Source organism: Micropterus salmoides, unplaced genomic scaffold, assembly GCF_014851395.1.
Source record: "Micropterus salmoides isolate LMB-PRFRI ecotype aquatic unplaced genomic scaffold, ASM1485139v1 Ms_hic_scaffold_7, whole genome shotgun sequence".
In the NCBI taxonomy this organism is placed as follows: Eukaryota; Metazoa; Chordata; class Actinopteri; order Centrarchiformes; family Centrarchidae; genus Micropterus; species Micropterus salmoides.
In genome coordinates, this window is record NW_024044459.1 from 24647400 (window position 1) to 24660275 (window position 12876).

Consider the following 12876-nt stretch of genomic DNA (forward strand, 5'->3'; position numbering starts at 1 on the left):
CACAAAACCTTTGATTCTCTTACAGTCTGTTTCTAATTTGATGCACCATTAACTAAATCAGTAACAATCCTCTCTCTCCAGGATGAGCTGACTCCTCTGCACTGTGCTGCCAGAAATGGTCATGTGAGGATTATAGAGATCCTACTGGACCATGGAGCCCCCATCCAGGCAAAGACCAAGGTAATCCACCTAGTTACAAGTAAAGGAAATGTTTCACTTCTCTTAGAAAACGAACTGAACACTGTTTGGTTTGGTAATGAGTGCTAATCAGTGAGTTGTTTTAAGTAAATTAATGTGAAATCAGCCAAACACAACCATAGATTCCTCTCGCTGCTGCTTCTTGCTCCAATTGTTTGTTATCACTACAAGACAAGTTGGTTCCTGTTTTGCAAGGGATAAGAGAGTCAACACATATTCCTTTCTTTTTTTTTTCACAGAATGGCCTATCTCCAATCCACATGGCAGCACAGGGGGACCACATGGACTGCATCAAGCAGCTTCTGCAGTACAACGCAGAGATTGATGACATCACGTTGGACCACCTTACCCCTCTCCATGTGGCGGCACACTGCGGCCACCACCGCATGGCCAAAGTACTGCTGGACAAAGGGGCCAAACCTAACTCTCGGGCACTGGTCAGTGACAAACACAAATTTATCATTTCAGACAAGGCATTTTTGCACTGATGATTATCATTCCTTTGTCTTTTTACAGAATGGCTTTACTCCTTTGCACATTGCTTGTAAAAAGAACCACATGCGTGTGATGGATCTCCTGCTTAAACACTCTGCATCACTAGAGGCTGTGACTGAGGTGAGGGTACTGGAAATGCAATAACTCATCTTTATATTAAATATTATTGGCATGCATTTTCAATATTCTTCTCCTCTTCTGAACAGTCAGGGCTGACCCCCTTGCATGTGGCGTCATTTATGGGTCATCTCAACATTGTGAAGATCCTTCTGCAGAAAGGAGCTTCCCCCAGTGCCTCCAACGTGGTGAGTTTCCTTCTGAAATCTCAAGAACAACTGAAAGAACAAACTCATCTCTGCACTGGTGATGTTATTGTTTTAATACTGATAAGTTTAAGTGTGTGGTTTGGGCCTCTGTGTGTGAGTAGAAAGTGGAGACTCCCCTCCATATGGCGTCTCGGGCAGGGCACTATGAGGTGGCAGAGTTTTTACTGCAGAACGCAGCACCGGTGGACGCCAAGGCCAAGGTAGAGATTTCCCACACTTAGGACATTTCAAATATCTATTTTCTCATGCTTAGCCATACCTCATATTAGAATACTCTGAATGTGTCATTATTTATGTGATACAAGGATTAATTTAGACACTTGGGTCAGCAGGTAATTCCTGGCAGTTAAAGCAAACAGAGCTTTGTACCCACATGCTAATTTCCCTTCTTCACGTCACAGCCTCATTTTACTGTTAATGTACAAATGGACATCATAGTGGAGAAGCTGAAGAATCAAAACAGGATGATTAACTCAACAGAGAAGACATTTTACTGATGGAGTTTCACACAGTACCTTACATTTCCTAATTACTCTCCCCTCCCGGGCTAGGATGACCAAACGCCTCTGCATTGTGCTGCGCGGATGGGCCACAAGGAGCTAGTAAAGCTACTGCTGGAGCACAAAGCCAACCCCAACTCCACCACCACAGCAGGCCACACACCCCTACACATCGCTGCCCGGGAAGGACATGTACAAACTGTACGCATCCTACTGGACATGGAAGCTCAGCAGACCAAGATGACCAAGGTAAATCCTGCGTGCTTATCCTTCACTGCATTCTGCTGTAATGTTTTAGATGTCTTTAAACTGTCCCACATAGCTGTGTTCCCCAACCTAATATTGTGCCCACTTCCTCATTGGTGCCTCTATAGAAAGGCTTCACTCCGCTCCATGTGGCCTCTAAGTATGGCAAGGTGGATGTAGCAGAGCTGTTGTTGGAGAGAGGAGCCAACCCTAATGCTGCTGGGAAGGTAAGATAAACATAAATGGTCTGATTGTATGGATATAAAGAGCAAAAGATGAATAAACAGATGGTCTGATAAACTTTTGATTCTGTTTTTGCAGAATGGTCTGACTCCGCTGCATGTTGCTGTACATCACAACAATCTGGATGTTGTTAACTTGCTTGTCAGCAAGGGAGGGTCGCCACATAGTGCAGCCAGGGTAAAAAAAATAAATACATACAGCCAGGTATCATGCTTTTACACATTTTTTCTAACCACAACTCATGTCTATGTGTTCCAGAATGGCTACACTGCCCTCCACATAGCATCCAAGCAGAACCAGGTGGAGGTGGCTAACAGCCTGCTGCAGCACGGAGCTTCAGCCAATGCTGAGTCACTGCAGGGAGTCACACCTCTCCACCTGGCCTCGCAGGAAGGAAGGCCCGACATGGTTTCCCTGCTCATATCCAAACAGGCCAACGTCAATCTTGGAAACAAGGCAAGAAACTCATAGATGATTAAATTTTGACTGTCATGAGGCAGGAAGTTTTTTTGCTGTCCATTTAAACTAAAAAATATCTGTGACATGGGGTTTATTTGTTCTGTGTTTGATGTAGTTGACCTTTGTCTTCTAAATCTGATTCCTCAGAGTGGATTAACCCCACTGCATCTGGTGGCACAGGAAGGACATGTTGGCATTGCAGATATCTTGGTGAAGCAAGGGGCTTCAGTCTATGCTGCCACGCGGGTAAGACCTTTTCAGACTCATGAAACCTTTAGTCGGAAAAAAAGACTTGTAGCGAGCTTCATCTTGAACTGTTGCAGGGTTATCAAAGCCTTATCAGTGTAGAGACTACTTTTGCCACAGCAGATAGTGTCTTAAGTGCGGTAGCATAAATAGCCTGATGATCTCATAGCAGAGGATTATGTTACCATCAATACATGGCCGACCCTTGAGGGATTCACATCCCATAGACCTCTTGTGCTTAGGGCAGCTCTACAGCAGCGTTTCGACATGATAATAGTTAGTAAGGTTTAATTTATGTGTAGAATTATAAAGCCTCAAAAATGACCATGTAGTTTAATTAACACCTCTTTGACACAGTCTTGACAAGATTAGAGCATTTTAGGCTTCACGTAGGTGGTTGCAGGTGTTGTGGGGCTTTATTAGTAGAATTTATTATAATGTCATGGTGTTATTATTGGTATTATTGTTATTTCTGTGTTCTTATCTCGTACACAACAAATAATTGCATCCTCTCTTTTTATCCCTAAATTGCAGCCTAAATGCAGTTTTGATCACTGGCCTGTACTCAGAACAATTTGAATGTGTGTATATGAATCATTGGTTTATGAATTATTCATGAACCACATAATGTATTCAGATTAAAAGGTCATTAAGACACTAAAGTTACGTGACTGGCTGTGATTTTGAGTTTAAGACTTTTTACTTTTTTTCCTCTCACTGTCAGATGGGTTACACCCCTCTCCATGTGGCGTGTCACTATGGGAACATCAAGATGGTGAAGTTCCTCATCCAGCAACAGGCCAACGTCAACAGCAAAACAAGGGTGAGTGCCTCCCTCTGGTTTTAAATAAAACTACAACGGGGAATGAGTCACGCAGCTACCCTGTGTCTACTGTCTCTGTCTCATTCATCAGGAAATGCAATTACAGCACATTACACAGTTAGAAGCACAAGTCGTGGCTGTAGCAGGTTCTCCTAAATGAAAGCTGTTAACACTGGCCTTTTTGTATAATGGGGAATGAGTGCATTTGCTTCTCTAAAGTGTAATGTGGTGTACAAGCATTGGAGAGACTGGAAGTGTTTAATTTTCAAGTCTGAGATGCAGGGTTTGGTGCTTGTTTATTTATACTGATAACATGAAATATGCACAAATGTGAAATACAGTTGTTGACTGAGCAAGGTTGGATTTAACACTATAACTCATGACTTCCTTTCTGAGTTACCAGTGTTTTTCTTGATTACTTAATTTAGTCTGTAAAAATGTCAGGCAATAGTAAAAATATCCGTCACATGTTCACATGCTTGTTTTATCTGACTAAGAGTCCAAAACCCAAAGATATTCAGTTTATCATCATAGAAGACCAGCAAATATACTGTAACCAGTGGATTTGGGGCTTTAAAAAATTACTTAAACAATTAACCAATTATTTGAATTATTGCTGATTAATGTGTTGCTGATCAACTAATCTCAGCTCCAGTCAGATAATAATTGTCCATTGCATTAAAAATTTTCTTGAAATGCACTTGACTTGATGTGATGTGCTTCTGCTAGGGGTGTGATATAATGGAACACTGCTTATGTGCATTTTAAGGAAATAAATTGATGTTTGTAAAAACTTGTTATCATCAGCTAATTTAAACATTAAATGAGTAAAAATATATTTAATTTTAATATATTTTAATTTCTCTCTCCTCCAGCTTGGTTACACTCCTCTGCACCAGGCGGCTCAGCAGGGACACACTGACATTGTGACACTGTTGCTGAAGCACGGCGCTCAGCCCAACGAGACAACAACAGTGAGCGTGAACACACCTTGTCTACCTCATATTGATTCATAACGTTTGTTTTGTTCAGAGATCTGATACAGTCTGCTCCTCTCTGTTAGAATGGTACTTCAGCCCTGGCGATTGCTAAGAGGTTGGGCTACATCTCTGTGATTGACGTCCTGAAGCTCGTCACTGAGGAGACTGTTTCCATGGTAAGAAGTTTAGAAACGCTACCATGCCCTCCGGATTAAGCACTGGCATCATGTGATGAACCTTTACACTCGCTGTTGTACAACATCTGTAATTGGTTCTTCCCTCTGTGCCCTGCAGACGACCACAGAGAAACATCGCATGAGTTTCCCAGAGACGGTGGATGAGATACTAGACGTGTCTGAGGATGAAGGTACAGCACTACAGTTACAATTATTATTCACATAAAACAGTAGGAATCTATGGTGATATTATCTAAATATTATTTCCTGTTTACGAGGCAGCATTTAAAATGTTTGAGCTGGTCGCGTCAATATTCATTTTTTGCCTTTTGCCCTTTTTTAGGAATTGCACAGCTAACATTAGGTATGAATGTCTCTTTCTTTCTTTGTGCGGCATTCATAGGTCGTTGTAATAAAGTGTGTGGCTCCATTTCAAGCTCACCCTCTCCATTTTTATCGCCCTGCCTCTCTCTCTCTCTTGTTTCCTCTGTAGTGGTGCTCACTGTGATGGTGGCTCTGGTTTCTCATTGGCATGCACCCATAGCACCCATGTCTGTAACCTTTATATGTCCCCTCAATAACACCCTCATTCTCTAACTCTCCAGGTGTCTTTTTTTCCTCCATGACAGCAGTCCTTGTTTTTACAGTCATCACACATAGATCACCCATGATTACTAATATCAAATCAAATTTAATAAATCTTTGGTAATAAAAAACATTTTAAACCTTCTCTTTGAGCTTTAGCAGTTTATAGTGAGTCTCAAGTGATTTGAGTCTTGTGTCCACAGTCTGCTCTGTGGTGTCGATCATGTACCACATAATTTTTAGCTGTCTTGTGTTCCTGACATGTGAGCTGTGTTTGTTGGCTGGCAGGTTATTGGGTCGGGAGGTGGAGGGGAATGGTAGTTTTAAAAAAATGCTGAGCGTGGCTATAATCAACATTTTTGTATTAGTACTGGATCGTGTGACTACTTGTAGCTGAAAGGAGTTGCTCGTAGAGATGATCCCACAGAGAGTTATATCTACAGTTGCCTTCTGCTCTATGGAGGATTATAGCAACTTTCAGCTAATAGTTTTGGTTTTGTACTTTATGGGCTCACTCTAACCAAAAATCTCTAAAATCCCACTGCACGCTAACTTCACAACCCAAACGCAGTTGGTGAACATAGTGTAGCATTTAGCAGCTAAAGAGTCAGATTTCCCACAGGAGTTAGTGCTGAGCAAAAACAGAGCTAAAATGAGAGTGAATGTTTGGCTTACATTCATGAGGTGGACAGAAACACAACACCAAATAAATGCTGGTGTTGCTCTGTATTTGCTGCATAAGCAACTGTTTGCTAACAAGTTCCATATCATTTTAAAAGTGATATGTCAGCTCATAGTTCCAGCTTGTTTCTGCTGCCCCCAAGTGGCCAAAAGATCACCTATTGAAGGTTTAACATTTAATGCCTGGGCCCAGTTGTTCAAAAGTAATCTGTTCGGATTTCGGCTATAAGATTGGATCAAATCTTGAAAATGGGTTGTTCAAAAAAAAGGAAAGGAAGGATTCTGAAATTGGATCAGATTACCTTATCCAGTCCTGGCTTTTATCTGGATCTTTTATCTTAGTACAATTGGGATCCCTTTGATCCCAATATCAGGATTATCCTGATCCCAACAGAAGGCTGGATTCAGGGTGAATTTTAGGAAGAAAATATCCTAAAACTTTTAACTTCATAAAGATTTTACAGATAATACAACATTTTTATCATGTAGGAACCGATATACACATTTATTTATATTCTGCACTTGATTTATTTAAACTTTACAGTTAAAGTAGACATTACCTATAAGCCATTCAGTACAGTAAAGTTAAAAAAATAATCTCCCGAACAGCTATCAAACCAAAATAATGTATTTAATTTCAACTGTCACTTATTACTGTACATTAATTACAAAGGCACAAACATCAGAGGTGAACCATTAAAAGTAGTTTGTAACAATAGCATTCCTTATTGTACGTCCAGTCAGTCCCTCATTCTGAGATCGCCTCCTATAAACTATAAGCTGCTCTCTGAACTCTGAATGATCTTTATTTTAACTATTGGACTATTGGACATCACATGCTCAAAATATCCACAGTGTATCTGTTAATAATGGTTATTTGTGTGTTTTTCTTGGATTTGTTGTGGGTCAGACGGGGGGTCAAACTGTTTAAAGAAATTTAAAATAGAAGGAAATGTATGTGTTGTTTTATTGTGCATTTTCTGTCTTTTCAAATTAAAGTGACCCCATGCTGCCTGTTCTGCCTTTTGGTCTTTATATCATTAACAGCCTACGTTGCGATTTGTAGTCCCATTTAGAGCACTGGAAATCCCGATTTGGTAGTCCTGAAAAGTTTGTTTCTGGATCAGGGTGATCCAATCCAATGTTGCTTTGAAAAACCGGCACAAAGTAAGATGGATTACTTGATCCTGGATAGCAAAACATGGGATTTCCAAATCTGGATCATTCTGATCCAGAATCCAGAATCAGGATCATTCTGATCCAGAATAAACTTTTTGAACAACTGGGCCCTGGAGTTTACAACACCACTGACAATGATGTCAGAGGACATTATGTCTTGATATATTTAGTCCCCTGATAATTTAACTGACAGATTGTCACATTTGCTCTAAATATAGAAAGTAGCAGAGTCGCCGTCTTAAAGACACATCTCATATCCGGAATGGTAAATTGATATTAGCAGGTTATCTAATGCACACGCACACATGTCGTGACGTTTTGCCTACACGACGTGGCACATAATCATGGTACATAAGACAGAGAATATCCAGGACATGAGCTTCCTCATGTGAACCTGTGGGAAGTGCACTCACAGTCACTCATACTCGTGTAATGACACCTACGACTTCATTTTGGCTCTGGACTGCACAGACTCCCACTCAAACACTCGCACAAGCTGTGCTGTCTCAAATAAATACACATGGAGAACACAAATTTTTGTTGCTGTTGAATTCTCGAAACTGACAGCATGTTTTTGAGGGGTAAGTAGCCAAAACCCACCTCTGTTCACATGTAGATACAATGTATGTTCAAAGGAGAGTAGAACAGAACAGCTTGTACTTCAGTTATCATTTTTTGTAGCGGGCTGATGCTGTTCTGATTGTCTCTGTGTTTGTATCCATGTGTTTTAGAGTGAATCTTCGGAAACATAGTCCTCTGAAGCAGTTGATTTCTAAAACGTCCAGTTTAATAACTGTCACTAGACAACACATTTTTTGGAATGAGATTATGCTGATGCATGCTCTCCCCGGCACTGTGTACAACTAAGATTTTATGAGGGTTTGAAAACTCCAGTTACTACTGTAAAGAGTCCTCTCATGTTTTGATGACGTGATGTTTCAGGGTCATCAAAAGTGTTGGACTCATCAGCCTGAGACTACAGTGATTACAGTGACCTGCTGTATTGTAACCTGTTTTCTAAGTGTTTGACTATCATTGACTAGCAGTAAGAATATCACTGTACTGATGTATCATCTCACCAGTCTAACCCCTAAACCACAGAGCCATCTCCTAAATCCTGGGTTATCATGTTGTCCCACCCCTCTGGTTAACACCCTTGTTTTTTTCTTTCTCTCTTTCTCTTGTGCTGTTTCACCAACCTGACCTCGGTCTGTTCCGCTCTCTTTGGCATGTTGTTCTCTGAAGGAGAGGAGCTCTTGGGGACAGAAGGGGCCAGGTACATGAGGATGGATGACATGAAAGACCATGATGACGATTTCCTCTCCCCCAAGAAATCACTGGAGTACGAGAGAGGGCTGGGCACAGCGTAAGGGGGACTGGGTGGGGAAGCAGGGGAGAGAGCCAAGCTGGTAGCCACAAGCTAATAGGTGGATGGATAGAGAGGGGATGCACCATAGACACTCACTAAACACCAGGGATGAGCACTTGGGAGGAGATGTAAAGAAACTTTTTCAATCTAACTTGTGTTTTTCTCTTTTAATACAACAGCAATTACTCGCCAGCCATTCCCAGGATACCCCGAGTCTCTCCAGAGACTGTTATTCTGCGAGAACACGAGATAGATCAGGTACAGTACAGAGCAGCACGAGTAAGATACTGCAGGGGTGCTCCAGCAATGTTGTATTGCACTTCCATAAAGATGGGGGACTTGCAAGAGGCAGATGGTCAAATGATGCACCAGAAGCCGAGATAATCTGAATTTAGGTCCCTAGTATGGGTCAAACATTGGATCCCTCATATACCTAAATGTAACTTAGTAGTGTCTTTCATCAGACCTTCATTAACTTGTATATACCAACGTGGTTCAAACTTGACATCCCTAGTTTGCAATACGTGGTCGCTGTTATAAATTTGTAGTCTCCAAGTTGATATCACTCAAGTGAGTCACTTGAGAAATTTGGTGAAGTGGCCCTTTTACTCAAGGTCCACTTACTAGTTGTTTTTCAAAGTTTATCGATGATCTCACAGTCTTCATCAACATAACAGTTGTCAGTTGACTACCACTGAGCAACCTCTATCTGCTGATGAAGACTGTGAGATATGGTTGAATGAACTTCCACACTCAAGTCATTTGATTTTTCTGATGTTTTTATCTAAGCACATAATTTGGATTAAAACTTTAAAATAGTGTTAATTTGAATGCATGATTCAGTTATTTTAGCTTCACCGTTTTTGATACATGACTTTGGGTATGAGAATCCCTCCTCAGCTGTCTGTTGAAGGTTAACGATGTATCTTCTCCATATCCTCTGTAAAAATAGCACATTAAAAATGAGCATACATAGGCATAGTCTTTCATCATAGCCCTCTCCATATCCTCTCCATTAAACAGATGATAGTGTAAGTAATACACTTTTGGGTTCATATAAAACATTATGCTAAACAGTGTTCTTTTGTGAATGTCATGAACAGCTTGTCTTTCTGTCTGTTGTAGCAACACACTCCACTTCCACTGCCCAAAGAATATGACGAGGACTCGCTGATTCCCAGCAGCCCGGCGACTGAGACGTCTGACAATGTCAGCCCGGTCGCCAGTCCCATTCACACAGGGTCAGCACAGCAATAACGCAGAAGAAAACATTTCATTACACTTCGTCTCTATTTAATATGTGACCTGGCAGCTAAACTGTCACAATCTTTGTGCAATAACAGGTTCCTGGTCAGTTTTATGGTAGATGCTCGGGGCGGCTCAATGCGAGGCAGCAGGCATAACGGTCTGCGTGTCATCATACCTCCGCGGACCTGTGCGGCACCCACCCGCATCACCTGCCGCCTGGTGAAGCCGCAGAAGCTGACCAGCCCCCCTCCGCTGGTGGAGGGAGAGGGGCTGGCCAGCAGGATCATCTCCCTGGGTCCAGCCAGCATGCAGTTCCTGGGGTGAGGAAGCAACTGAAATATATATTTTTGCTTCCGGTTATTACATTTGACTTGTTAAATGATGAAGTTATAATACACAGTGATTGTTTTGATAATCTACAAAACGTTGTTTGAAATTAAGCTGTATTGTGACACTGTAAAAATTTTCTAGTGTTTCTTACCATTATAAGTTCACTAGTAGTAGAATATCCCACCTGCCCATTGATATAAAACAATATCTCTAGTAAATAATTTACATTTCTACATGTGTAATTCTGTGTGTGTTGTGTGGCAGACCAGTGATAGTGGAGATCCCCCACTTTGCCGCTCTGGGTCGCGGTGACCGGGAGCTTGTGGTGCTTAGGAGCGAGAACGGCTCAGTGTGGAAAGAACATCGCAATCGCTACGGTGATGAGGTGCTAGAAACAATCCTCAACGGGATGGATGAGGGTAAGAGCTTAAATGCGTCATGCTCGATCTCAGGCTGACACTTGTCACTGGGGTGGTATCACTTTATTTAACCTTCTCTCATCTCCCCAGACTTGGAAAGTCAAGAGGAGCTTGGGAAGAAGAGAATCCGTCGCATCATCTCCACCGACTTCCCGCTTTACTTTGCTGTGGTATCACGAGTCCAGCAAGAGAGCGACCTGATTGGACCAGAGGGAGGTTCGCTGACAAGTAAACTGGTGCCACTGGTCCAGGCCACGTTTCCTGAGACGGCAGTCACCAAAAGAGTCCGCCTGGGGCTGCAGGTGAGATGGGACGATGAGGAAAAGGAAGGAGAAGGAAGACAGAATCGTTAATGCCTGTGCATGTTGAATGTACTTTGATTGATCGTGGAATGACCTGATCACATCAGCTCTTGTGCCAAGTTTTCCTGATTTAGTTTTTTGTTGTTTTGTTTATTTTGCTTTTTACATTTTTAGAGGAGCTTTTTGCTTTTTATTTCACACAGTGCATGCACACGGCACCTTTATCCAACTGTGGACTGCTCAAGTAGTGCTGATAATGTTTGTGTTTATCTTCAATGATGTCTTTCTCGTTTTTGTATTTATGTCACTGACTGTATTTAGGATGTTTAACAGAGTACAGTTAGTCAACATTACTTGATGCGAGATCTTCTGCATTCTTGCTGTAGCCAGGAAAGACCTTGTTTGAGTTTATAACTTATTGTCCAGTGGTTTTGGTGTCATGAATGTCATGAAAGGCCTTTTTTTTGGAAGAACTGAAATGTTTTCAAACCTTTAAATCTTAGTTATATCACTGTTTGTTGAAGCTTTTAATCCCCTTTTGTGTGTACAGCTGCACTATTCAGGTCAAGTTTTCTCAAACATACACACCAAAGACAAGAGAAATTATTTTTAGCACGCTTCACCTCGCTCAATTAGACAGTAAGTAATTGTTATAAAGAGGACTTATCTATAATGATTCTAGGACATTTTGCAACAGTTTCCGTTTCCTCCCCGTCCTGTCAAATTAAAGTTTTTACTCAAGCATCCACTTAAGAGACATTTGGGGTGGGATTTTTTAAGATGGTTAAATAGCAGATTATAACCTCTAAAGGCAACCATCCAGTTAATTCTCACATTTTCTTAATTCATAATTCTTGGCAGTGGATATGTTTGTTATATAAATATTCAGGATTTTCTCCAATTTGATGACTTGAGATTTCAAGGTTCCTTTTGCATGTGATTTCATTTTGACAGGTTAAATATACCCATTCTGTTTTAACAAACTCTAACATTTAATATAGTGTGAATTTTAATTATCCAGTAGATATCATTCCAATGTCAGAATATGTTTCAGCAAACCAAAATGAAAGTTAGATACAGTATGAATGGACCTTCGACTGTGTGTTTTAGTTCAACTACTGTCCTGTAGACGCATGAGTTAATTTTAATAAGCTAAATATATCTTGTAAACTAACATGTTACCACACATGCTGTAACCTCTTAGCTGAAAATAGTGAATGTAACTGTAAGTAAACAGTTTCAGTGTTTTCTTATATTCTTTTTATCTTAACAATTTCATAATTGTAAGAGCATATCTAGTTAATAAAAATGTTGCTGTAGTAATCATGTCCTGAACGGCCTTGTGAAGAACCACAGTGCCTTTTTCTTTGATACATTTTGTATTAATGCTTGTAAAAGCTCCATGTTAACACACATTGTTACATTTTACAATAAAAAAGAGTTATTAAGTCCCGTAACCAGTTTGTTGCTGTTGTCTTTCCAAATTAGGTATGTTTATTCACTGTGGACTTCTTTCTCTCTTTCTCTTCATCTTTAATGTGTCCCTATTCGGTTGTCCTCTTTTACCTTGTATTTCCTCATCCATCATCTACCTCCAATCATCTCATTCTACTTGCTATCTTGTTATCCCAACATCTTTTTTTTTTATTCTTTGTCTAATTTCCCTCTTGTCTGCCATATCATCAAACCTGTGCCTGTGTTACGTACCCCCTCATTATCCCCATCGTTTACTTTCAACCTCAGGCTCAGCCAGTTCCAGATGAACTGGTTGCAAAGCTGCTGGGTAACCAGGCAAACTTTAGCCCTGTGGTCACTGTGGAGCCTCGGCGGCGCAAGTTTCACCGACCCATTGGCCTGCGTATACCTCTGCCCCCGTCCTGGAAGGAGAGCCCCCGAGACTCTGGGGAGGGCGACACCACCAGTCTGCGTCTGCTTTGCTCCGTCATAGGTACTGCATGCCACGCCTGAGAGTTGTGTGGGTGGGTGAGTAAGTGTGTGTGCGTGTGTTTGTGTCGACTGGAGCGGTCTCCTTCCATGGCAAGGAGAGATGTGGCAAAACTGCTGATATGCT

General features: G+C 41.2%; 1 protein-coding gene across 1 annotated transcript in view; it reads left to right on the plus strand.

The window, feature by feature from the left end:
* ank1a (ankyrin 1, erythrocytic a) overlaps positions 1 to 12876 on the plus strand; it is a 109765-nt gene that overhangs the window by 77683 nt on the left and 19206 nt on the right. Inside the window, exons 11-32 of the mRNA XM_038703876.1 lie at positions 82 to 180; positions 438 to 635; positions 715 to 813; positions 900 to 998; positions 1121 to 1219; positions 1571 to 1768; positions 1894 to 1992; positions 2087 to 2185; positions 2267 to 2464; positions 2615 to 2713; positions 3438 to 3536; positions 4412 to 4510; positions 4600 to 4692; positions 4811 to 4883; positions 5036 to 5056; positions 8383 to 8503; positions 8686 to 8764; positions 9632 to 9747; positions 9850 to 10074; positions 10349 to 10503; positions 10594 to 10805; positions 12549 to 12753. Of these exons, the coding sequence (XP_038559804.1) occupies positions 82 to 180; positions 438 to 635; positions 715 to 813; positions 900 to 998; positions 1121 to 1219; positions 1571 to 1768; positions 1894 to 1992; positions 2087 to 2185; positions 2267 to 2464; positions 2615 to 2713; positions 3438 to 3536; positions 4412 to 4510; positions 4600 to 4692; positions 4811 to 4883; positions 5036 to 5056; positions 8383 to 8503; positions 8686 to 8764; positions 9632 to 9747; positions 9850 to 10074; positions 10349 to 10503; positions 10594 to 10805; positions 12549 to 12753 (2785 nt within the window). The remainder of the gene's footprint in view (positions 1 to 81; positions 181 to 437; positions 636 to 714; positions 814 to 899; positions 999 to 1120; positions 1220 to 1570; positions 1769 to 1893; positions 1993 to 2086; positions 2186 to 2266; positions 2465 to 2614; positions 2714 to 3437; positions 3537 to 4411; positions 4511 to 4599; positions 4693 to 4810; positions 4884 to 5035; positions 5057 to 8382; positions 8504 to 8685; positions 8765 to 9631; positions 9748 to 9849; positions 10075 to 10348; positions 10504 to 10593; positions 10806 to 12548; positions 12754 to 12876) is intronic.